This window comes from Phaseolus vulgaris, chromosome 11 (assembly GCF_000499845.2).
Source record: "Phaseolus vulgaris cultivar G19833 chromosome 11, P. vulgaris v2.0, whole genome shotgun sequence".
Taxonomy (NCBI): Eukaryota; Viridiplantae; Streptophyta; class Magnoliopsida; order Fabales; family Fabaceae; genus Phaseolus; species Phaseolus vulgaris.
This window is the reverse complement of record NC_023749.2, coordinates 7,856,137-7,883,882: the sequence shown is the minus strand read 5'-3', so window position 1 is coordinate 7,883,882 and position 27,746 is coordinate 7,856,137. Positions and strand designations below refer to the sequence as shown.

At 33.1% G+C, this 27,746-nt stretch overlaps 1 protein-coding gene across 2 annotated transcripts; it reads right to left on the bottom strand.

The window, feature by feature from the left end:
- Positions 1–2,548: 2,548 nt before the first annotated feature.
- Positions 2,549–5,297, bottom strand: LOC137829134 (SNF1-related protein kinase regulatory subunit beta-3). Of its 2 annotated transcripts, none has more exons than XM_068635929.1 (3): positions 5,117–5,297; positions 3,163–3,259; positions 2,549–3,074 (listed from the first exon to the last, which is right to left on the bottom strand). In XM_068635929.1, exons 2-3 carry the CDS (start codon positions 3,187–3,189, stop codon positions 2,748–2,750), a joined length of 354 nt encoding a protein of 117 aa, XP_068492030.1. In that variant the 5' UTR covers positions 3,190–3,259; positions 5,117–5,297; the 3' UTR covers positions 2,549–2,747. The 2 variants fall into 2 exon arrangements, with proteins under 2 accessions (XP_068492030.1, XP_068492037.1); XM_068635936.1 differs by having other exon boundaries at positions 3,163–3,214; positions 5,117–5,258.
- Between the last annotated feature and the right edge of the window lie 22,449 nt (positions 5,298–27,746).

The following is a 27,746-nucleotide window of genomic DNA, read 5'->3' as shown; positions in this document are numbered from 1 at the left end:
AACAGATTATCAGTGTTCTTATTGAAACCAGACAGTTTTCCAGAAATTAAGAACAATGAGCACAGTGCCCAGAAAGAACAGATTTATTTTCAATTAAACAGATTTATTTCTTTGCTGTTTTATCAATTATGCAGAAACGAAATTGCAGAGAGTGAGAGAGAATGAACACAAGCAGTTATACTGGTTCACTCAACTGAGCTACATCCAGTCTTCACCAACAACAGGTGGAAATCACTAAAACACAGTACAACCAAGTACAATTCCCACTGTTCTTGAAACCTACAAGAACTTAGGTACTCTTGCTGAAAAAACCTATTTCAGCACACACACACTCACTCTTCAAGAACACCTATCAAGAAGAGTGTTCAACCAACCTATTACAAGAAATAAGAAGTGAAACGACTACACCTGACTGAGGATACACAGATCTGCCTTAAACCAGTAGGCAAGATTGCTAGAACAGTAGCAGCACCTCACACCAAGCTTTTGGAACCAAACCAAGAACAAGCACTTTGTGATTTTTGAAATCTTTGAAGAACAAATGCTAATCCTTTGTAAACTTTTGATTCTCTGCTGTAAAACTCGTTTTTGCAAATGTATGAACTGTTGAATTGATATTGAACTCAGAAAACAAGTTTGCATTTTATAGAAAACCAACTTATAACAGTTTTTTGAAAAACAGTTAAAGCTGTTATAAAATGAACCGATTGAAAATAAAATGAACAGATTAATTTTCAAAAAGCAGTTAGAGAATTTGTTAAGAGAGGTGACTTAGTCAACCATTCTGGTGCAGAGATAGAACTGAAAAACGTTTAAGCTTGACATGGCACCAGAGACAAAAGGAATCTATTCATTTACAGATGAACAGATTTATTTTTCAAAACGAAAACAGATAAAGTTTAACAGTTTAAAACTCAGTCGTTTTGAAAGGTAGAAGACTTAGTCAAAATACCTGATGCACAAAATCTAATTTTCACAAGACTCAGCCAAGGCATCAGTGTAAAAAATGAATCTGTTTATTTAGAAAAGAACAGATTTATTTTTATGCAGTAAACGTGTTTTTTGTAAAACATGTGAAAAACAATTTAAGAAAACTTATGCTTGTTCTTATCACATGGTCAGTGGTTATGAGGTGAGTTACTCAGCAAAAAGCCCACTCTTAAACAACCTCTAAGCACTACCTAAGACATACTCAAAGCAAAGCAAAATACAAATGTAATAATGTACATAGAAGTCTTCATCAAACACAATCTTGAAGGGGCAGCAACCATCTTCAACAAATTTGACTAAATATACTATACGTTTGTTCAAGCAAAAACTTATCAAACGATACATGTACATAACGTTTGCATTTGTTAATGTTTTTAATGGATACATTGTATCTTACATTATCTAATATACATAAAGTTATTTTATACTTAGTTATTTAAGTACAAAATCAAAATCAAAATCAAACATAAAGTATTTTACACTTGGATCTAACAATCTCTCCTTTTCTTATAGTATTTAAAATAATAAAGTTTAAATCTATATTTTTCAAAACACAATTTCATCATATCAAGTTTTTGCAAAAACAATTCAAGATAAAAAAAAAATAAGTAAAAGGTTGAAGAAATAAAGGGATTTAAAGTTTTTGTCCTAGTCATCTTCTTTTTACTTTATTTTCTTTTATTTTATTTTGAAATCATGCCTCTTGACATGTTTTTAATGTTTTTTTTATATTTTATTAAATCAACTTTTTGTTTTTTTAATCAAATTATTTATTTAAAAGTGTGATTTATCGTTTTTAAAAAAAATTAAAAACAAACGTAATTTTTAATTTTTAATATGTTTCTATTTATTTTGTATAGAAAGAATAATGTGACACAATTTAAAAAAAAAATGATAACAAGCACGAGTTTTAAAAAAAGTTCGTTCGAATTACAATTTTTAAAAATATAGTAAATAAATTGAAATTATGCTTTTAAGTATGATTTTAATAAAAAGAAAGAAAAATGTGCTTCAAAGCTTGACTTTGACTAAAAAAATGAGTTGAACAAAATTTAATTTGAAAGCACCACTTTTTCCTTTGAAGTGGTACTTTTAAACATGATTTATCTACATATGTTTATAAATTTTATATAATATGCCCATTTGAATAATAACAAAAACGAATTACACCAGTTTTATTAGAACAGTGCTTCAAGTTCGCAAACTTAATTATTGTATATTTTATTTAAATTATTACATTTCAATCATCTACAAAGTTAACCCCAATTGTATATTTCAACATTCTTACTGGTTGACACGTATGTTTAGCTGTACTAAATGCAACGTAGGTTATTACACAATTCATAAAGAGACATATTTTCTAAAACTAATAAGCAGGGTTAAAAATGCACATGAAATGAGTATATAATAAACAAGAATTGAAGACTGTTTGTTAAAATAATTTTTATCTTTAGTTTTAAACACATAAAAAAACGGCTTAACAGAGAAATTGAGATTTATCACTTACCAAACTATTGGCGAATTATTTCAGATCCCCATATTATCATATCATTATCCATTGAACCAAACCACCCAAAACTCAAATAATTTATAACTATGCCACAACGTTAAAACGAATTTACAAACAAATATACAGTTAAGTTACCAGGAAATAATCTACTTAGTTCATTAAAATATCATTTCCAGTAATTGGAATATTGAGTCTACAATAAATCATTACAAACGGTCGTCGGTGATTAAGGTTTTGAATATGCACATTAAATACCTGTATTTCCCCTTCTTTGGACTGGTTTGTAAAGCACGACTGTAACATATTTAGAGCGGAAACGATGGGTGAATCCCAACGCCACCACAGATCTTGGGGACTCTCTATTCTCGATGTAAAGATGATTTAGAATCACATTCTGAGGCAATGGAACAGTTCCTGCAGTGTCTCTACTAGCAGGATAATTAAGCAAAGTGTGTTGCAAATGTGAAGGCACCATAGGCGGATCCCTTGCCTCATCTTCATTTCCAGGGTGGATATTGTTGTAACTGGAATCAGGTGATTTTGGAACTTCAAATCCCACCACAGTTGCTTCATCCTGCAGGTAGATAATTCTATCTTTCAGACCAACTAGGCTACTACTACAGACAACTAATTGATGAAATTACAAAGAATAAATCACTTGCATGATTATCTGAGTGAGAATTGTTCATCTTGGAATTGGAGCCCAACCGCTAACTGTGTGAATGCATCAATTAGAACCCAAGTCAGATTCCAATATACCTGAAGAAAAGAGTAGCATGGCCTTTAATGCATATACTTGATGCGGGTTTATTGGTTAATCAGAGGCAACATTCGCAAACTAGCACTCTACTACAAGCACAAACACACATCAAATCTACTTCTACAACCAAAATTAAACCAACTCAAACAAACAATATGAATCATTTGTCCTCGCATGTATGTCAAAAGGCATGTGTGCAGGGGAGAATGCGAGTGCATTTGCACAAAGTCAAGATGAACAATCGGTGTTCTATGGACAATAGATCAATTAAGTTGTTCAGTAATAGCAATCCTAGTGGTAAAATGAGGCATTTGTTTTCTTCAGTCTATGACTCTAAGAACAAAGAGAATGCATGTTCAACTACGTAACAAGGACCTGACCCGCAAACTCAACGTCAATGATAATAAAAAAACAAGACAAAAGAAGGTCAACCATGCCAAACTTGATCAGAAGAAATCTACAACTTTAGGAATGAGAACTACCCAAGTGGTAAAACGCATTATGTGTCTATATCATGTACTATTTGCAACCTTCACCCAAAAATAAGTTCAATATGAAGCATCTTGGTAAACTTCTTCAGAACTCACAGTTAACATAAATGTCAAATGCCTGGTCACTGGCCAACCCCACCTGAGATAACTACCCCTCCCAAAGATGAAAAGAAATTTATGATATTCATGTATGAATGGGAAAAATAATTTCACAAAATAAATTATTAATGGCACTACTTTAGTAGCTGAGTCAATGAATGGTTGAGCTCCACCGTTTTTAATCATCCAAAAATCTTACAAAATATTACTGCTATATAACTTCTTTGAGCATTCCTTTATGCTAGACCATAGACCAAAGTACTGAAATAGAAATGTTGATAAACTCATGACTAACACATAGCACATTAAAACAAAGAAAGATAAAAAAACTTACAGTTTCCAATGTTTAAGAAAATTTGCACTCAATTACTTTAGTCTAAACAAATACATACCATTCCAATCCAGCCATCAAAGTTGGGAAAAGCTAAACTGTCTAACATCGGCATATACTTAAAGCTTATTCATAATGGTAAGGTAATGACACGCTTTAAATTAGCATTTGGCTGAATGAAACTAGGATTAGAAATTCATCAATAACCAAAACTGATATACGCAAATAATAGTCTCATAAAAAGCTCGCTCCACAGATACAGGGAGGAAAGACATAAGCAATAAGCTATAAGTACCAGTGTTTACACAAGCAATAATAACACAAATACACAGGTTGAAACCATACATGGCCCCAATGCCACCGCCACTGCCGACGGAGATTTTAAGATTCAATTCAAGGGAGCCACAATCCACTCAAAACGAACACAACTAAATAAAATCTCTAAAAACACAAGCAAAAAATACTCCGTTTTAACCAACAATCAAGCTATAAGCATACATGAAAATTTACAAGCCCTCCTTATAAAGCAACAATAAATCCCTCAATAAGATTATAACTGCATTCCTCTCTCCACCAAAAATTGCCCCTAAACAGTTACTTCATAAACAAGCACACAACATAGAACCATAAACCAAGATGCAGTTCCCAGGTTTCCTTCTATTTCCCACAGAATCAAAACAAAACCAAACATTCCACCCAAACAGAGCACACAGCATACATTACATCATTCATTATTTTTATTTTCAAAACAAAATACCCCAAATCGAGCATTCCAGTTCCACTAAATTCAAACTGCGAACCCAAACTCTACACAACGGCCCCACAAATGAGGAAAAAAAATCCATAATTCACAAAAACAAAATCACCGCCAAAACGACATGGCAGGTGCAGAGCACATTGAAGGAAGAAACGTGGAGAGAGAAAAGTAATTGTACCGTGTCGCACGATATGGTGAAATTAGGCGAATTAGAGAAAGAAAGCGAAATGAATTGAAGGCAAGTGAGATATGGAAGGTGAAAGGAGAAAGGGAAAGTGGAAGTTTGAAACCCTAATATGGCGATGGGAAAAGAAAGCAATTTTTTGTGTTATGCTGTGATTTGTGGTGTGTCCGGTCACGAGGAATTTTGTCTGGACAAGTTAAATAGAATTAAATAATCGGTTCAGTTATCGAGCAATAACGATAAACTAATTCAATAACAAAACACTCGTTTCACATGTCCTTTTCTTTCTTCTTCTTCTTTTTCCATGCATTTACACTCTAAAATGATAATACAAAATAGAACAAGAATTTGTGAATAATTATCATTTATTTAATTACATATGAATGGTAATATTAAAAAATAGATTTTAAATAAGTTAAAGAAAATAATTTATAATTTAAGTTGTGAAGAAGCTAAATTGTAAAATATTTTCCCTATAATTTGTCAAAATTATAACTTTTTTTTTATATTTTCTTCTAAAAATACTTATCAATAAATTTATAGAAATTTAGTTTCTATAAAATTAATAAAACGTTTATATTTTTTATCCTTCTAAAAAGTTTTAAATTTTTGACATGGTCTCTATAAAATGAGCAAAATTTAATATAGATCATTTTAACAGAATAAAATTGTTATCCTTTCAAAATTTGAAGTAATTATTTTATTTTTAATATTAATTTTAAAATAAATAAATAAAATTTGTAAAAGTTATAGATATCACATATTAATACTATATTGTAGGCACTAGTAAATGTCAATTGAAATTATCACGCAATCTCTCATTCAAATAAGTAGTTAATGAATTTTGAATAATACCAAGGAGCAATATCATTAATTTTCTATACGTGATGGATGAAAAATTAAAAAAGTTAAGAACTAAAACTTGCTCATTTTGTAAAAATTAAAAACATAATAAACATGATAACAATTATAAAATCATTCTTATTATTAAAAATAATAATAATTAAAATAAAAAATATATATTATATTAAAAATAAAGTTATTAACTATCAATATTAATAAATAGAAAAATTAATAAGGTACAATAATAAAATTAATTATAAATATGTATTATTATTTTTATTATTAAATAATGAAATATATCATTTAATATTTATATTTATTTATTAATAAAATAGTTCGAAATATTTGTGTTATTGATTTAGTTATCCTATTAACTCAATACAAATATTATTTTGAAACGTTTAATGAGTTAAAATTTGTCTTTAATATCTGTCTAAAGTATTATAAATTGGTGTGTTTAGTACAGAAAGTGAAATTTTGGTGTCTAAAGTATTCATTATAGTATATATCACATATTTTTATTTATTTATGACAAAATTGTAATTAAATAATCTTAACTTTTATTTTAATTCTTACATATTTTTGTTTTATTTTTTCCACCTTGTTTCTATGCTTTGAGAGATACGCCATTAAGTTTTATCCCACTAGTAAACCAATTAGGTATGGTTAATGTGTTAATGGAAGTCAATGGACACTCAATTAGAGGCAAGAACTACCGTTGACCAATAAAACTTAGGAACCAATGGCATTAACTTCACTTCAAAATCAACCACACAAAATGCCTATGGGAAAGTGGAATCCCAAGTGGAAAGATATTGATTTTTTAAGTCTATAACCTTATGGGCTTAAGTCATGCCCATCACCTATTTACAAAAATCAAAACTCAAAACCCATAAACAATCAAAGCAAAAGAACAAATAATATGTTTTTTTTTCTTTTACCAAGAACAAAATTTAACCCGCTGGTGAAAAGATCACCCCATTAAAAACTAAGGGTGTGTTTGCTTCCAAGTGGGAGGAGGGAGGAGTGTTTTTTGTGTTTGTTTCCATGGTTTTGAGAGTGGGGGAGAGGATGGGGAGAGGATGGGGAGAGGGTGGAAGGTTTTTTTCATTCTTCACAAAATGAAGAGATTTGTGGGGATTTAGTAGGATTAATGCATTTTACCAAAATATCCTTGTGCATGCATTTTATTTTAATATATAAAATTAAATATTACATAAATTTATTTATTATTTATAATTTCAAAAATATTTAATTATACTATTAATAACAAAATATAATTATAAATAATAAAATAATAAAATAAAATTATAATATCAACAATATATATAGTTATATAAATTAACAAATGAATATTATTTTCATAAATTTTAATGTATTTAATAAATTTATTTCAATTTAACACCAAAATATTCTATATTATATTTTTTAATTTTTTATTAAAAATATAAATAATTATGAATATTATACATTAAAAATATTTAATTAATTCAAACCTAAAAAAATAAAATCATAATTCATTATTTAAATATTTTTTTAATAAGAAGGACAATTTTGTAAACTTACAATCAACCATCCTCACAAATCCACTCTATCATCCTTCAATCCAAACAATCTCACATATCCTCACATATCCTCTCCAATCCTCACAAATCCACTCCCTCCCCTCCTCAATCCAAACAAAGCCTAAGTCATGGACGGATATGATCTTTGTCTCCTTGATGATTAGTTAAATTTAGTTATGAGTTGGATTCTAATGAAAAAAAATGTGCCGATATAAAAGATTAGAGTTGGAATATTTATATATGGAATACAATGTTTAACAATTTCATTAAGGTGGAAAAAATCCAAATTTTCAAATTCAATTCATAATTATCCAAATTCATATTATTTTTAATTTATTTAAATGGATTTATCTCAAATTCAAATTCATATTTTTAAATTTTAAATCTAATCCATTTAATTGGATATGGATTAGATATAGATTAGATATATTTTTGGATTATCCAAATTGGATTTTGACTTGGCTCAAGTCCAAGTTGAGCATAGTCAATTCGGGTCCATGTTGAGTTAAGTCGGCCTGAACTCATGTTGCGGGCCCATGTCTGATATCAAGCCGAGTCAGTCTGAGTCCCTGTCGAGCCAACTCCACTAGGGATGATGCCGACCCGAATCAAGCAAGGTCGATGTCGAGCTATGTCGGCTCGGGCCGATGTTAGGCTAAGTTAACCTGGTCCGATGTCGATCCAGGTAAGCCAGGGACAATGCCGAGCCGAGTCGGTCAGAGCTGGTGTTGAGCCGAGTCGATTAGGGCCGGTGTCGAGCCGAGTCGACCCAAGCCCATGTCGAGCCAAATCGACCTATGCCCATGTCGAGCCGAGTCAGATAGGACCGATATCGAGCCGAGTCGGTCCAGGCCGATGTTGAGCCGAATTGACCAAGAATGATGTCGAGTCAGCCTGGGCCGATGTCGAGTGAACTCGGCCCAGATCGATGTCGAGCGAACTCAGCCCGGATTAATGTCGAGCGAACTCGACCCAAGTTGATGTCGAGCGAACTCAGCCCAGATCGATGTCGAGCGGACTCGGTCTGGTTCGATATCAAGAAGAATCAATCCAGGTCAATGTGGAGCGAAGTCGATCTGGACCAACCAATGTCGATCGAAGTCAACCTGAATTGATGTCTACCGGAGACGACACAAGTCGATGTCTACCGGAGACGACACGAGTCGATGTCTACCGGAGAGTGCTCGGGCCAATGCTATAAGCACCCTTCAAGCAATAGACAAGTATTCTTATGGAATCTCTTCATTCTCTTTTTTACTACATAAAATTTTTATGTCATTACTTATGGTATTTGGTTCCTCGTTAGACAAAGAATACATATTTTAAAATACAACAATCGTATTGTTATAAGAAGCACCTTCATCTTTTTTTTTCTTTTTTCCAACTTGAAGAATTAAAACTCTTCTTCATTCCTTTTCTTTTAAAACTTCAAGAAAATGTGCTATTACCTACTTATAATACCAATTTGGAACTGTAGGTAAAAATGAGTTACCTACTAATGTTTTCGTATATAATAATAAAATAGTTTTACAAGAAAAGTTTGTAGATAAAATCTGTACATAATTTTAGCGGACTAAAGTGGAAAATTGTTACCTACAGATATTACCTATGATTTGTTACCTACCAATATTACTTATAGATTTATTCGTAAGTAATTACCTACGGATTAAAATCCATAGGTAAAAATTATGTCCAAATTTAAATATGTGGATAATTACATATCAATTACTTTTTATAAGAATACTCAAAGGAAATAAGATAATGTGGTTGCGACTTTTTTTTGTCTTTAACCCGCCAATCAACTTGTTTCATTTTTTTTTTTATTCTAACTTGTCGAACAATTTGTTTAATTCCTTTTGAATATCCTCCAACCCGTTGATCAACTTGCTTTTAGGGATGGAAGAAGTGAGTTAATCAACCAATGAAAAAATATTGAAAAGAAAAGAAACTGATCGACGAGTTAGAGACAATAAGACAAAAATAATTATCACATTATCCTATTAATGAAAAAATTAAAAGCACATACTTCAGCAAAAATAAAAAATATTTTAAACACTTAGCAGAATACAAATTTTTAATAAAAATTCAATGAAAAATATACATAAATTTATAAAGTATTTAAAACTTAATTAAGCCTAAGATTGATCTAATATCGTTCTTTACTAATAGTAAACAAATATGACAAAATTACATATGCTAGAAATACTATAACGGAAGGAATGCTTGCTATTAGAATATAAAAAATCTAGTATTTTTCTTCTCATAAAGATTGAAGAATGTTTGATGAATCAATATGATTTTTGTTCTAGTCCAACAAGGAATTCTGTAATAGACAAGACTTTGTAGCCCAGAGCAATGCATGTAGAACTGTGCATGTGTGAGACTTAATTAGTACGAGGTACAAACTGAGAGAAATACTACATGACCATGAAGATACCTTATCTAAGATAATTTATATGAATTGTTTTATCTTTGTTTTAAATTATTACCTTATCTAAGTTTGTTCGTGTTAATCTTTTTGTAACTGTGATCATCGGGATAGGAGCTGTATGTACGTGTATATATTATTTTTTTCAAATCCCTATGCAGAAAAGATATACTCTTCCAAACAAAATTTATTACTGTTCGCACATGTTAGATTAGGATCTACAAAGGGTTACATTTGGGGCTGCACACAAGCCCAACAACAACTTGGGTAGGGTCAATTGGATATCAGATTTTAAAACCCTTTTTTGGCAGTTTCTTCCTGCACCCCCATATTTTTCTTCCTGCACCAACACAATATTGTGCAAAGACAAAACTGTCTCTATACAAAATTTTACATTTAATTTTTTGCATTTTGGATTGTGAAATCCGATCAAATTTTGGATTGGCGCGTCCGGTAACCTTTCGGATTGGTGTTTCCGGTAATACATGAATGACAGTGTTAATCCAAAATAAAAAAAGCAGAACATCCATAATTAAAAAAACCATTATGGATCCTACAATTCGTAATTCAAAATATGCATTCTGGATTCAGAAATCTATAATTAAAAAAAGTCATTCTGGATCCACCAATCCATAATAGAAATTAGGCTTCTGGATTTAACAATCCAGAAATTAACAATTTATGAAAACTTTGCTTTCGAAACACCCTCTCATCCAGAAAGCAACATTATTCACTTCTGAATTGATGAATTCGTAACACACTCCCAGATCTTGATTTCAAATAAAAGTTGAAGGTCAGTTTCGGGATTTATAAAGTTGTGGGGGTGCAGGAAGAAACTACCCCCTATTTTTAGTTAAAATGTGTAATTTTAAGACCTTTTTTTGAGATTTTGCAGAGTAATTTTTTATAATAAACTATATTATTTAATATTAATGGAAATGTTGAAGCTGGAGGAAGCTTCTTCCCTACCAAGGCTTGATGTGTGTTTGATGAAGAAAATGGCTTGAGTGCTTTTGAAGATTGTAATAGGTTTTTAGATTCATTTGTAATTAGGCTTGTAAGTGTGTATGATTGTCTTTTGCTGTATAACCTATCCTAGATGCCTAACCAAGTCCAGATCAAGCACATGTTGTGGTTAAATGGTTTTTGAAAAGTTTTTTTAAAATGATTTTAAAAGTTTTAAATCAGTACACAAATAAATCTGTTTTATGGAGAAAGAATCTGTTTATTTCTTCTCTGTTAAAAGGCTTTTCTAAATTTCTGTAAGGGCACCAAGGGAAAGGTTAGTTCGTTTTTTTAGTTAAGCTGAGCTGGCCTGTTTGTTATACTTTAATCTGTTTTATTGTGAAAGAACAGGTTTATTCTTTGGTCTGCTGAAAAGTTTTTCACAAGTTAGTTAGGGCACCAAAGGTACAACTCAGACAGTTATTTCTGTTAGCTGAGTTGGTAGTTTTCACAAAATAAATCTGTTAAGTTCAAAAATGAATTTGTTGTTTTCATAATTGCTTTTCAACTGTTTTTTGAAAAGAAGTTAGAAACTGTTTTCTATATAAAGAAAAGTCTCTCTCACATGAATTAGTGCTGAGAAATTACGTTTTTGACAGAGATCAAACAATTTCCATGTGAGAAGAAGGATTGAAAGATTTTTGAAAGGTTTTCCAAAGAGATTTTGAAGTGTGCTTGTTCTAGGAAACCTTTGATCTTGGTGAAGGTGCTGGTGCAGTTCTGCAGCAAATTGAACTACTGGTTTTGAGTTCTTGCATCTTCTTTTCAGGTGTAATCTTTCCTTTATTCTGTTGTGTAAAGGTGTAAGTGTTAGTCACTCCTTTATAGGGTTTCTTGGAGTGCAAGGTGTGCTGAAATAGGGTTTTTCAGCATTGTGTGTGTTGTTCTTGTAGTGTTCAAGAACTGCTGTGTTTGTAAGTGATTGGTACTGTTTTTAGTGAATTCCACCTTGGGGTAAGGTGAGACTGGATGTAGCTCTGTATGAGTGAACCAGTATAAAAACTTGTGTACCTTGTATTCTCATCCCTGCACTCATTTCTGGTTTTTGCTTAATTCTATCAAGAACTAAATCTGTTCTTTTGAAATTGAATCTGTTAATTCTGGGTTTAAGTGAAAACTGTTCTTCCTGATTTGTTAAAGTTTTCTGATCATAAACAAGGTTGTTGCATATAATGGTTTAAGTCAATTGTGAACAAACTGTCCATTCATTAAAACCTGAGAAAGGATCATTCTTTGTGTTGTGTAATTTTGTTTGATTTCTAAGCATAGCTGTATCCTTCATCCTCACAATATTAAGCTGATCTGGTTCTGTTATAATTCTCTGTTGATCACAATTTTACATTGAACAAAATTCAAATTGTGCCAAGACTGCTCTGAAGAATCAATCTGTTTCATGTAAAAACAATCTGTTCTTTTTGCCTCTGGAATACTGAAAAATTGTGTGTTCTTGCGAAAATTTTATAAGCTCAATTCACCCCTCCCCTCTTGAACTTAGACACTAATAGACCCAACAATTGGTATCAAGAGCTAGGGCTTGTATTTTGCTCAAGTGTGTGTATGATGTCTGAGTTTAAAATGCCTTTTGCTGAAGGTGCGTCTATTAATAGACCTCCTATGTTTGGTGGTGTTAACTATGCTTTCTGGAAAATCAGGATGAAGATCTTTATGGAGTCTATTGACATGGGAATCTGGGATGCAGTGGTCAGTGGACCTTTTATACCTATGCAGGTTGTCAAAGATGAAACAATAAAGAAGCCTTGGTCTGAATGGAGTGAAACCGAGAAGAAGAAGGCCCAATATGACTCTTTAGCCAAGAATATCATCACCTCTGCACTAAATATGGATGAGTTCTTTAGAGTTTCTCAATGTAACTCAGCAAAGGAGATGTGGGATGTACTAGAGGTGACTCATGAAGGGACTGATGATGTGAAACGGGCAAGGAAGCATTCACTCATTCAGGAGTATGAGCTGTTCAGAATGCAATCTGAAGAAAGTATTGCAGATGTGCAGAAACGATTTACACACATTGTAAATCACCTCACGGGCCTTGGTAAAGTCTTTGACAAGGAAGAGCTTAACATAAAGGTACTAAAATGTCTTGATAGAAGTTGGCAGCCTAAGGTAACAACAATCTCAGAATCCAAAGATTTATCCAAGATGTCCACTGCTGCACTTTTTGGAAAGCTGATAGAACATGAAATTGAGCTGAAAAGATTGAAAGAACAAGAAACAGTGGAAAAGAAGGCCAAAGGAATTGCTCTGAAAACTACCATGGAACATGATACAAGTAAGGAAGAAGGTGATCCAGAACATGATGAGACTATGAGTCTGCTCACCAGAAAATTCAGCAGGTTTCTTAGAAAGAAAAACCGTGACAGAACTCAGCAAAGAAAGAGGTATTCCAAACAACCTATTGATTCAAATTCTTCCAATTACACGTGCTTTGGATGTGGTAAACCAGGTCATATAAAAGCTGATTGTCCAAACAATCAAAGTAAAGAAAAATCAGCAAGCAAGAGGAGTGACAAAGGCAAAGGTAGAAGAGCATATATCTCATGGGAAGAAAATGATGTATCCTCATCTAGTAATTCCTCAACTGAAAGTGAAAAAGCAAATCTTTGCTTCATGGTGAATGACGAGGGATCCAACTCTGACTCAGTAAGTAATTTCTCCACTGATTCTGAAAACTATGATCAGCTGCTAATAGCCTTTAAGGAAACACATGATGAAGCAAACAGGTTGGCTATAATGTGCAACAGATTGAATAGAGTAAATAGGGTACTTGAACCTAAGGTCAAAGCTCTTGAAGAAGAACTGCACAAAGCTAAAACTGAATTGATTAGTCTTGAATTGACATGTTTGCATGCATCAATTAAAACTTGTGATAATTGTAAAAAGCTGGAAAAACAGGTTGAGTATTTGTTAAAAACGCTTTCAAATTTCACTAAGGGAAGAGAAAATCTTGAAACCTTATTAGGTTCACAGAATGCTATTTTCAATAAAAATGGTTTAGGATATAATCCTGGAATGAAAGGTAATGTGAAAAAGCTGTCCAGTTTCTTTGTTCCTTCCAAAACAGGTTTTTCCTCTTTTAGTTATTCAAAAACAATGCATATTGCAACATGTTTTTATTGTATGAAGTCTGGTCATGTATCTAAAAATTGTAAAGCTAGGAGGTACCTTGTTCCTAAAGGATTGGCCAAATGGCTTCCTAAGGAAAGGTATTAATCATGCTGGACCCTAAACTAAAGGGGTACCATAAGTGCTAAATCTGTTTTGTTGCAGAAAAACAGCAGAAGAAACCAGTGGTATCTTGACAGTGGCTGCTCAAAACACATGACTGGTGATGTGACTCAGTTCATAAATTTGAAACTCAAAGCTGAAGGGCATGTCACATATGGAGATAACAATAGAGGAAAAATTCTTGGAAGAGGAGATGTTGGTACTAAAAACTCAACTACTATTGAGAATGTCCTATATGTTGAAGGGCTAAAACATAGTCTTCTAAGCATTAGCCAGCTGTGTGACAAGGGATACAAGGTCAATTTCGAAGCCAATACTTGTACAATTTCAAATGAAAATTCTGGTAAGGTGCTGTTCACTGGAAAAAGGGTAAACAACATTTATCTCCTAGACATTATAAAGAATTGTTCTGAAAATGAGTGTTTGCTATCTAAAAATGATGAGTCTTGACTGTGGCATAGGAGACTAGCTCACATTCACACAAATCACTTGAATAAGCTAAAATCTAAGGAACTTGTTTCTGGTTTACCAAACATAAAGTTTCAAAATAACAGATTGTGTGATGCCTGTGTAAAGGGAAAACAGATTAGAACCTCTTTTAAATCAAAAGATATGGTTTCTTCAAATAAAGCTTTGGATGTTTTGCATATGGACTTGTTTGGACCATCTAGGACTGCTAGCTTAGCTGGAAATTACTATGCTTTGGTGATTGTTGATGACTTTTCAAGATATACATGGACTTTGTTTCTTGCTTCTAAAAATGATGCATATAAAGCCTTTAAGAAACTTGCTAAGGTTCTGCATAATGAAAATGAAAATAGGATAAAACAGATTCGTAGTGATCATGGGGGAGAATTTCAAAATGCAAAGTTTGATAAATATTGTGAAAAACATGGGATCATACATAGTTATTCTGCTCCTAGGACACCCCAACAAAATGGTGTTGTTGAAAGAAAGAATAGATCACTAGAAGAGTTAGCTAGGACTATGCTAAATGAATCTGGTTTACCTAAATATTTTTGGGCTGATGCTGTATATACTGCTTCTTATGTGCTTAACAGAACATTGATTAGACCAATTCTTAAGAAAACTCCCTATGAATTGTATAAAGGTAGGAAGCCTAGCATTAGTCATCTTAGGGTGTTTGGCTGCAAATGCTTTGTTTTAAATAATGGTAAAGATAATCTGGGGAAGTTTGATCCTAAATCAGATGAAGGAATACATATTGGTTATGCTATAAATGGTCATGCTTATAGAGTGTATAACAAAAGATTGCTTGCAGTTGAAGAATCTATACATGTTGTGTTTGATGAAATAGATTTTTCTGTGCCCAAATCTGTTATGGATGAACCTGGTATGGATGATTTAAGAACAATTATGCAACAGAATCAGTCTAGTGAGCTTGATGCTACTAATCCAAATTCTGTCAAAGAATCTACTGTGAATGCAGGACTGCCTAAAGAATGGAAGACTCCAAGGGATCTCACTCTTGAAAATGTAATTGGTAAAATTGAGAAAAGAGTCTCAACAAGGAATTCACTCAACAATTTCTGCAGAACAGTAGCTTTTGTGTCACAGATTGAGCCTAAAAGTCTGGAAGAAGCACTGCAAGACAGCAACTAGATAACAACAATGCAGGAAGAGCTGAACCAGTTTGAATACAATGAAGTGTGGACTTTGGTTCCAAGGAAGCATGAGATGAATATCATAGGAACCAAGTGGGTGTACAGGAACAAGATGGATGAACATGGAGCTATCGCTAGAAATAAAGCAAGACTGGTTGCTAAAGGGTATAACCAAGAAGAAGGTATTGATTTTGGTGAAACCTATGCACCAGTAGCACGTCTTGAAGCTGTCAGACTTCTTCTAGCATTCTCCAGCATACAAGGTTTCAAGCTGTTTCAAATGGATGTCAAGAGTGTATTTCTAAATGGCTACATAAATGAAGAGGTGTTTGTATCTCAGCCTCCAGGGTTTGAAGATCACAAAAATCCAGAACATGTGTACATGCTTAAGAAGGCCTTATATGGATTGAAGTAAGCACCTAGGCAATGGTATGAAAGGCTAAGTGAATTTCTGCTTTCTCAAGGTTATAGCCGTGGCAATTCAGATAAAACTCTCTTTCTAAAGAAGAAAAGTGAAGATATCATACTTGTGCAAGTCTATGTAGATGATATTATCTTTGGATCCACAAATGAAGAGATGTGTGAAGACTTTGTGAAAACCATGAAAAGTGAGTTTGAGATGTCAATGTTAGGAGAAATGAATTTCTTCCTTGGACTACAAGTTAAGCAACTCAAGGATGGAATTTTCATAAGTCAAGAAAAATACTGCAAGGAACTGCTCAAGAAGTTTGATATGAATCAATGCAAAGCAATCAGCACTCCTATTTCAACAAGTTGTCAGTTGGATCAAGATTTTGCAGGAAAATCAGTGGATCAAACGAAGTATAGGGGTTTGATTGGTTCCTTATTATATCTAACTGCCAGCAGGCCTGAAATTATGTTTACTGTATGTCTATGTGCTAGATATCCATCTGATCCAAAGGAATCACACTACAATGCAGCAAAGAGAATTCTGAAATATTTGCAAGGATCTAAGGATGTTGGATTGTGGTATCCTAACAAGGTATCTTTGAATTTGATTGGTTTTTCAGATTCTGATTTTGCAGGCTGCAAAGTTGATAGGAAGAGCACAAGTGGGACTTGTCACATGCTTGGATCAAGTCTAATCTCTTGGCATTGCAAGAAGCAGGCTTGTGTTGCTCTCTCCACAGCAGAAGCAGAATACATAGCTGTTGGAAGCTGTTGTGCTCAAACCTTATGGCTAAGGCAGCAGCTAAGTGATTTTGGTATTCTGTTAAATAACATACCTATAAATTGTGATAATACAAGTGCCATAAATCTGTCTAAGAATCCTGTCATGCACTCAAGGACTAAGCACATTGAAATTAGACATCACTTTCTAAGAGAACATATAGCTAATGGAACATGTGATATAAAATTCATTGGTACTGAATTTTAACTAGCTGATCTATTCACTAAACCACTTGCTAAAGACAGGTTTCACTTTCTTTTAAATGAATTGGGTGTTATTAGCTTGAATTGTCCTCTGCAGTGAAAATTTCAATCTGTTGTTTTATGTTTTAACATGTTTCGTTCCCTGTCTCAGAAATCACAACTGTGACTAGGAAAGAGAAAGATTTATTTTTCTCTCTCTCACTTTATTGTTGACTGCTTTTACGGTTATTGACCAGCAGATCCATGCAAATCAATGTGTGGGTATCCTAACTAATTGGATTTTGTGTAGATGCAACAGATTTGATGTACCAAAATCAGGTTCCAAGATATTCTTACGTGAATCCACACCTGAACCTGCTGCACCATTGGAATAAAATCTGTAGCATATCTGTGGGATTTGATTTTTCTTCAAAATTCATTATTTCCAAAATCTGATTACATTGCCCTGAATTAAAATTTGTGCTTTTCAATTTTGGTTTAATAATCCTATATAAACCTAGCACAATTTAGCTCGTCCCGCACACCATCTCACTTGCACTATAAGCTGTCCAGGTGCACATTGCTTCACCACATGTTTTGTTTCTGCTTTTGAATAATAATCTGTAATGTCTTTCTTCTAGAATTGTATGGTAATATATTGATGCAGGGAAAAACAGATTAAGCATGGCATCCTCCTCACATAGAAAGAAGAAATCCAAGGAGCAATCTCAAAGTAGCCAAGGTATCCTGGAAAACTGGTTTGCTGGAGATTCAGAGGCAATGACAAGGTTCATACATGAGACTGGCAGGAAGCAAATCAATGTACCCAAGTTGCTTGAGTTCTCATGGCTGAGAGAGGAGAATTTGATAGAAGCCAAAGACTTGCTCAAACATCAAAAGCTGAAAGGATTTCTGGAGATGAATGGAAATGTTTATCCAGATCTTGTGAAGGTGTTTTACTGCAACCTTGAACAAGATGGTAAAAATCTGGTTTCCCATGTAAAAGGAGTGAAGCTGACTATCACTAGGGAAATCTGGAGCAGTGTGGGTGGAATCAAATATTCAGGACTGAAAGTGAGCAAAGGAAACACTGCTGAAATTCAAGGATTCAACAAATTACAATTTTATAGAAGCTGTGTGAGGAATCCCACTGAACCAGTAGCTAGGTATCACGCAGGTAGCCTAACTCTAATTCCTAGACTCTTAGCTCATATAATTGCTTGGCAGCTTACCCCTAGAGGAAGTAATCATGCTGTACTTCATGAGGAAGATTTGATACTACTATATTGCATCATGAACCAGCTTAAGGTAAATTGGGTAAGTACTATGGTTGAACATATGCTGAAATCTGCAAGACTACCTGATTATCGTCTTCCCTATGCAATATTTGTGTCAAAACTAATTGATCACTTTAAAGTGGACACTACCAATGAAAGGAATGACTCTATTAAGGCTGCAAGTGAAATAGATAACTCCACACTCATGAAAATGGGATTCTATAAGGATGAAGATGGCTGGGTTTTTAGAAGAAATGCTGGACAGAGGGCTGAGCAAGAAGCTGCTCCTCAAGGAAATGAAGAAGAAGAAAGTGTTGATGGTGTGCAACACATGGACGAATCACCAGTACATTCTGCTGAACATGAAGATATTGCTGCCACGAGTCAGAATGCAATAGTTGCATATGAGGCACCTGAGTACAGAGGTGAACCTCTGTCTATGTTTGAAAGACAGGTGCTAAGCAGGCTGGACATACTCACAGATGAGCAGAAGGCACACTATGAGATGACTTACGCCAGGTTTCAACACTTGGATGATCAACTTGAAGGAGTTCAAGTGCAGCTAGCTGAGCTCTATGACAACAAGAAGTGATCCTATTTCTAAGTCTTTATCTTTTATATGTTGTTGAACAATTTGGGATTAATCTGTATTGCCTTTTTATTCTGCACTGGTTTTTAGTTGTTTTGTGGTTTGTAATGAACCTCTATGTTGGTTTTATTTGAACTATTATGTATGGCTATTATTTTTCTTTGGTATTTTGTGCTCCCATTCTGTTTGATGAATCCAAAGGGGGAGAAGAATAGCCTGGTACAGGTTCTGCAGATAATATTCACAGGGGCTGCTGATATGATTCAGATGTTAAATCTGCAGGTATATCATTTCTAAATCTGTTTATTCTGCTCTAACACCTGTTTTCTTTGTATATAGTTTTGTACAGGTTTGGTCATGATCTTTCTTCAAAGCTGTGCAAAGCAAAGGGAATTTGTCTCCATCAAACAGGGGGAGATTGTTGAAGTTGGAGGAAGCTTCTTCCCTACCAAGGCTTGATGTGTGTTTGATGAAGAAAATGGCTTGAGTGCTTTGAAGATTGTAATAGGTTTTTAGATTCATTTGTAATTAGGCTTGTAAGTGTGTATGATTGTCTTTTGCTGTATAACCTATCCTAGATGCCTAACCAAGTCCAGATCAAGCACATGTTGTGGTTAAATGGTTTTTGAAAAGTTCTTTTAAAATGATTTTAAAAGTTTTAAATCAGTACACAAATAAATCTGTTTTATGGAGAAAGAATCTGTTTATTTCTTCTCTGTTAAAAGGCTTTTCTAAATTTCTGTAAGGGCACCAAGGGAAAGGTTAGTTCGTTTTTTTAGTTAAGCTGAGCTGGCCTGTTTGTTATACTTTAATCTGTTTTACTGTGAAAGAACAGGTTTATTCTTTGGTCTGCTGAAAAGTTTTTCACAAGTTAGTTAGGGCACCAAAGGTACAACTCAGACAGTTATTTCTGTTAGCTGAGTTGGCAGTTTTCACAAAATAAATCTGTTAAGTTCAAAAATGAATCTGTTGTTTTCATAAGAAGTTAGAAACTGTTTTCTATATAAAGAAAAGTCTCTCTCAGATGAATTAGTGCTGAGAAATTACGTTTTTGACAGAGATCAAACAATTTCCATGTGAGAAGAAGGATTGAAAGATTTTTGAAAGGTTTTCCAAAGAGATTTTGAAGTGTGCTTGTTCTAGGAAACCTTTGATCTTGGTGAAGGTGCTGGTGCAGTTCTGCAGCAAATTGAACTACTGGTTTTGAGTTCTTGCATCTTCTTTTCAGGTGTAATCTTTCCTTTATTCTGTTGTGTAAAGGTGTAAGTGTTAGTCACTCCTTTATAGGGTTTCTTGGAGTGCAAGGTGTGCTGAAATAGGGTTTTTCAGCATTGTGTGTGTTGTTCTTGTAGTGTTCAAGAACTGCTGTGTTTGTAAGTGATTGGTACTGTTTTTAGTGAATTCCACCTTGGGGTAAGGTGAGACTGGATGTAGCTCTGTATGAGTGAACCAGTATAAAAACTTGTGTACCTTGTATTCTCATCCCTGCACTCATTTCTGGTTTTTGCTTAATTCTGTCAAGAACTAAATCTGTTCTTTTGAAATTGAATCTGTTAATTCTGGGTTTAAGTGAAAACTGTTCTTCCTGATTTGCTAAAGTTTTCTGATCATAAACAAGGTTGTTGCATATAATGGTTTAAGTGAATTGTGAACAAACTGTCCATTCATTAAAACCTGAGAAAGGATCATTCTTCTTGAAATCTTGTGTTGTGTAATTTTGTTTGATTTCTAAGCATAGCTGTATCCTTCATCCTCACAATATTAAGCTGATCTGGTTCTGTTATAATTCTTTGTTGATCACAATTTTACATTGAACAAAATTCAAATTGTGCCAAGACTGCTCTGAAGAATCAATCTGTTTCATGTAAAAACAATCTGTTCTTTTTGCCTCTGGAATACTGAAAAATTGTGTGTTCTTGCGAAAATTTTATAAGCTCAATTCACCCCTCCCCTCTTGAACTTAGACACTAATAGACCCAACAGGAAATACATACGCTCTTGCGTCTGTGTATCTGTATTTTTTTTTTATTATTATTATTATAGGTATATTATATGTGTATTTGTATCTTTTAAATATCAAATATTACTAAGAAAAAATAAGATAGAAACATTTTCTCATAGCTATGAGTTTCAACATATAACTTTAATAATTAAGTTATAGTAACAAATATATTAAACAAATTCAAATTTATAACACAATGAACATAATTATATTGAAGCAATTACATCATCTGTTTGATTCTAAATACTTGTGATCACTAATTTTGATTGGTTACTAATATAAAACTAAAAAAGAGGAATATAATAATGAAAAGAAAAAGAAGAATAATAAGATGAGAAACTCCAATAAAAAACCCTAATAAAATATCTATTTTCTAATCCATGTCCTATTCTCTGCAACAATGTTGTATTTGGAACGCACCTATCCTCCCCGTCGACACCCACATCAACAATGACATCAAGATAACTCTATACATGTGCAAAAAATTTGAATGCTCTGTATTCAAGTAACACTTTTGGATATTCTGCTTCTCTATCTTTTTCCTCTTCTACCTCCACTTGCTATACGAAAATGAAAAGCAGAGTATAAGAAATCAAAATGAGGAGAATTAACAATTAAACAATTAGAATTTATACAACCTATATTGATTGATCAGAACAAATAAATGATAATGACATTGGTTCAATAAGAAATATCTTTTGATTGATGAGAATGAAAAAAATATAAGAAAATGATAAAAAATGGTAAGAAGAAAAGATGTTTCTTATTCTCTTATGTGTATATTACATCAGTCATGTATAGGAAATATATAGGGAGTTTCTCTCTCCCAAATTACAATCTAATTAGGTAGGATACTAATCATGAGATTCTATAATTATTAAATTAATTGCATATAATTGGGTACAATATCGTCAAATATTGCATATAATTTTATAATTATTATTTCCTTAATACTCCCCCTCAAGTTGGTAGGTGAAGATCAAGAACCCCCAACTTGTGTCGTAGCGTCAAAAATCGTTCCTTGTCCAATGCCTTCGTAAAAATATTTGTGAGCTGATACTGTGTCGGTACATATGAAGGATTGATTATCCCAGCTTGTAATTTTTCTCGCACAATGTGGCAGTCTATCTTAATGTGTTTTGTGCGTTCACGAAATACTGGGTTTGCTGCTATATGTAATGCCGCTTGATTGTCATAGAAAAGTTGAGCTGGCAAGTTACATGGCACCTTTAAATCCTGCAACAGATATCGCAACCAAACTATCTCCAAACAAGTATTGGCCATTGCGCGGTATTCTGCTTTCGCTGATGATCTTGATACGTTTGTCTGTTTTTTTGACTTCCATGAGATAATAGATGAACCAAGAAAAATGCAATATCCAGATACTGATCTCCAAGTTGTCTGACAACCTCCTAGTCTGAGTCGCAATAAGCTGTCAATGTCAGATTGTTTTCGGATGGCAATAACAATCCTTGTCCTGGTGATCCTTTGATGTACTTTAGGACTCGAATTGCGGCATCCCAATGAGGTTTCCGTGGATCCTGTATATATTGACTTAGGGTCTGAACCGAAAATGCTATGTCAGGCCGAGTAACCGTGAGGTATATCAGTCGTCCCACGAGTCGCCTGTATTTGACTGGATCCTTTAATAACTCTCCATCGTCTGGTGTGAGTTTTAGGTATTGTTCCATTAGAAATTTGTTTGGACGAGCACCTGTGAGTCCCGTATCCTGCAAAATATCAAGCGCATATTTTCTTTGGGACATGTAAATACCAGCTTTGGAACGGGAAAATTCAATCCCTAGAAAATATTTTAGGTCTCCAAGATCTTTAATGCGAAATTGTTGTAATAAACAATCTTTAACACGCTGAATTTCTGTCAAATCATTTCCTGTCAGAAGAATATCATCCACATAAATCAAAAGGGCAGTAAATGATGAGTTATTCTGTCTTGTGAATAGAGAGTAATCTGTCTTGGACTGTTGAAATCCTACAGATTTAATCACATGAGAAAATGTTGAAAACCATGTTCGAGATGCTTGTTTGAGACCATAAAGGGATTTGTTGAGTCAACATACAATGTTCTCCCCCTGTCGATGATGTCCGGGTGGCAAGTCCATGTAAATAATTTCATGCAATGTGCCATGTAAGAAGGCATTTTGCACATCAAGCTGGTGAGTAAACCAATTTCTGGCTGTTGCAATGGTGAGGAGACACCTCAAAGTTGTTAATTTTGCTGTTGGTGAAAAAGTTTCAGAATAGTCGACACCTTCAATCTGAGTGTACCCCTTTGCGACAAGGCGCGCCTTATATCTGTCGAAGCTACCATCTGAGTTGTACTTTATTTTATAGACCCATTTGCATCCGATGGGTTTCTGTCCAGCGGGTAACGATGTCAAGGTCCACGTTTGATTTAGCTGCAAGGCATAAAGCTCTTCGTCCATTGCTTTTTGCCAATTTGGATCAAGGATAGCTTGAGCATAAGTGTGAGGTTCTTTGGTGGCTGTGATGTTAGCAAGATATGCACTATGTGTAGAAGAAAATCGTGAATTAGAAAGAAAATGATGCATAGGATACCTGGTTCCATTCGGTCGGTCTTGGGCAGTGGTCGAATGATTGGCTTGGGATCCCGTTACGTAGTCTTGAAGCCAGGAAGGTTGGGTTGATGTGCGACTGGATCGTCAAACAGGAAGGTCGGTTGGAGAAGGTTTGGTAATGGGTGCTAAACTTCTTGGCATGGGAGAAGAAGGTTGGTCTACTGGAGGTTCAGGTGTATTATGACGAGTAGGAGAAGAAGGTTGGTTTGATGGAGGTTCAGGTGCATTGTGACGAGTAGGAGAAGAGGGTTGGTTTGATGGAGGTTCAGGTGTATTGTGACGAGTAGGAGAAAAAGGTTGGTTTGATGGAGGTTCAGGTGCATTGTGATGAGTAAAAGAAGAAGGTTGATCGAGTGAATGTTGGACAGGAGTGGGTAAGTCAATGTCAATAGTGGGCAAAATACCTTGTAATGGAGGTGAGGATTGTGTCTGTGACTGTTGGCAGAATGGGAAAACACTTTCATGGAAGATGACATCCCGACTTGTAAAAAAAGTGTCTGCATCTATATCAAATAATTTGTATGCTTTTTGACTGTGAGGATAACCAATGAAGATGCATTGTCGGGCACGCGGATCAAATTTTTGCTTAGGTGAAACAACAATTGCGTAACAAAGGCAACCAAAAGTTTTTAGGTGAGAAAGTGAAGGTGGTTGATTATATAGTAGCTCAAAAGGTGATTTATTTTTTAGTAAAGGTGATGGCAAGCGATTAATGATATATGTGGCGGTTAAAACGCATTCTCCCCAAAATTCTAATGGTAAATTGGACTGAAATAGGAGGGCTCGTGCTGTGTTTAAAACATGTCTATGTTTGCGTTCTACTACCCCATTTTGTTGAGGAGTGTAAACGCAAGTGCGTTGACATTCAATACCTTTTTTGAGAAAAATATCATACATTGAAATAAATTCCAGTCCGTTGTCAACGCGGATGGTTTTAATAGATGCCTGAAATTGATTTTGTGCAAATGTAATGAATGACTCTAAGAGATGTTGGGTTTCAGATTTGTGATTCATAAGAAATAGCCAAGTACATCTAGTATAGTCATCGACTATAGTGAGAAAAAAACGTTTTCCAAAATGAGTTGGGGTTTTATGAGGACCCCAAATGTCACAATGCAATAGATTAAATGGAGAATGAGATTTTATTGTGCTTAAAGGAAAGGGTAGCCTTGTCTGTTTAGCTTTGGGACAAATACTACAATGATTATGAATGGGAATGAGATTTTTACTGATAGGGATAGGTAGTAGGGAAGATACAAGTTGTAGACACGCCGGAGAAGGATGTCCAAGGCGCTTATGCCATAAATCAGGATCGGTCGATATTTGAGATGCGTGGGCTTGGTTTGGAAGAGGGGACATGTAGTATAAGCCTGCGTGTTGTTTACCCGAGCCAATCATCTCCCCGTAGCGAAGTCCTGTAAAACGCAACCATGTGGAGTAAAAACGACACAACAATTTAGTGAACTGGTTATCTTACTAATGGACATGAGATTTAAATTAAAAGAAGGAACACAAACAACATCTTTGAGAGTGATTTTGTCATTGAATTTAATTGTGCCTGTAGATGAGATGGGCGCAGTTGAGCCTGTGGGCAGATTAACATTTGAAATAAAATGATGATGAAGTGTGTGTGAAAAATTGTGAATCAGATGCAATGTGATGGGTTGCTTCGCCCTCCAAAATCCATGGTTTCGTAAAAGCAGAATTAGAAGAGGAGTTATGGGCAAGCAGACCTACAGAGCTAACAAACGTGTCACTTTTACGTTATTGTTGAGCGAGTAAATAGCCTTGCCAATTGTTGAATTTGTTCGTCACTGAAGTGTTGTACGAGGTTTCTATCGGACTCGTTACTGGTGCCTTCTTTGCCAGACATGATTTTTTATTTAGGGGATAAAAATGGAGAGGCTGTCGGGGCACAAGATCGGTGCTCAAGATCGGTGCTCTGATACCATATAAGAAAATGATAAAAAAATGGTAAGAAGAAAAAATGTTTCTTATTCTCTTATGTGTATATTACATCAGTCATGTATAGGAAATATATAGGAGTTTCTCTCTCCCAAATTACAATCTAATATTCTATAATTATTAAATTAATTGCATATAATTGGGTACAATATCGTCAAATATTGCATACAATAATTGCATATAATTTTATAATTATTATTTCCTTAATAAAAGAACTATTTTTTTGTGATTTACATTCATTTTTTTATGTTTCTTTTTCTTTTTGTTCTTTTTTCCATTTCAGTCTCTTTTCTCACACTTCTCTCAAATTTTTCTTTTTGTGTCTTTTTTGCTCGTTGGAGGGAGATAAAGTAACTGTCCATCAAACCACGTTTGAATTCAAATTTTTATTTGACTAATTCTTTTCAAATGAATGTAGTGCACATCTCTCAAACCGTTTCTTTCAAATTTAATATTAAATATTTTTTTAATTGTTAAATTTAAGTAATTATAAAATGATGAAATAATCAAAAATAAAATAATAAAATAAAATATTGATATAAGGATAAAATATGAATAAATTTTTGTAAAAAAAAAACAGTAATAATGGAGAAGGTATAGATTTTAGAAATTGAATAATAGTTATATTACTATTATCTATAAATTATATATAAAGAGAGGATATATTTTAAAAAATTGATAGTTTTCTTTAATATCATATTTTAATTGAATAATTTTATCTTTTCATAAATAAATTATTTATTTGTTTGTTTGTTTAATAAAATAAATAATTGAATGACTTCCCTTCTTTCAAAATAAATAATTTTCTCTTTTTAAAAATAACATTTATATAATTTTTTAATTTTACATTTTTAAAATTACATTATTCATAAAAATAATAAAACTATACTAAAATAAAACGGGTAAAATCCCTATTTAGCACCATTTACACTTTTATTTTCCTATCTAGCACTCTTTTGTTTTTATTTTCCTATCTAGCACCCTTTTGTTTTTAATTCCCTATCTAACACCCTTTTATTTTTTATTTTCCTATCTAGCACCATTTCAAAAATAAATAAATAAAAAATAAATTATATTTTTTTGACAATTTTAATTTTGAATACATTAAAAAATAAATATTTTTAATGTTTAAAATAGTTATAAATATAATTAATGAATAAAGAAATGAATTTTTACAAAATAAAAAAGTAATAAATTTAAAATGTTGAATTTAATTTTTTTTTAAGAATGAAGAAATTAAAAAATTAAATCCTACAACAACATAAAAGTTGAATCTATAAACATAAATTATTATTTATTTTTATTATTATTAATGATGTAATCATGTTAATTTCAAGTATAAAATACTTGACATAATTATAAAAAACCCAAAGTCAATTAGTATTTATTAATAGTGGACACACAAATAATATTGAAGTGTCTAACTTAAATGCAAAATCCTAAAAAAAAAACTAATGCAAATGTTACACCTAATGCTAAAAATGAGAAGAAGAAAAAATGCAAAAATAAATAAGTCTAGAAAATAAAAATAGCAACAATAAAATAAAAACAAAAAACAGAAATAAATAAAGAACGACAAAAAAAAAACTAAAAACATAAAAGATATAAAATAAAGGCAAAACAAAATAAGATAAAGATAAAAGATATATAAAAAAAATCAAAATAAGATAAGTATAAGAGATATAAGACGATACTAAATAAGTATATGTTGATCATAAAAAGGAAAATAAATGAAAGATGATCATTCATTTAATATTTTCTTCAATAGTACATTAAATAGTTTGTGCGAAATGAAACATAATTAATGACGAGAAGTTTACAATCCAATAATGTTAGGACAGGTTCTTTATGTGTGTCCCGTGTTTGACAATATAAACATTTTTTTGTTCGATCATGTTGTTCTCTTAGGTTCATATCAGTCCTTATTCAACTTGTTTTTTTTTATAATTATGTCCTGTATTTTTTACTTGAAATTAACATGATTACATCATCAATAATAATACAAATAAATACTAATTTATGTTTATAGATTCAACTTTTATGTTGTTGTAGAGTTTAATTTTTTATTTTCTTCATTCTTAAAAATAATAATTTTTAAACTAAACATTTTA

What these genes read in the sequence shown, in the direction of transcription:
- LOC137829134 (XM_068635929.1), bottom strand. Translation starts at nt 3,189, where the DNA reads ATGAACAATTCTCACTCAGATAATCAT. An exon ending in ATTCTCACTCAGATAATCAT is followed by an intron (nt 3,075 to 3,162) that starts GCAAGTGATTTA and finishes ATCTACCTGCAG; the next exon opens with GATGAAGCAACTGTGGTGGG.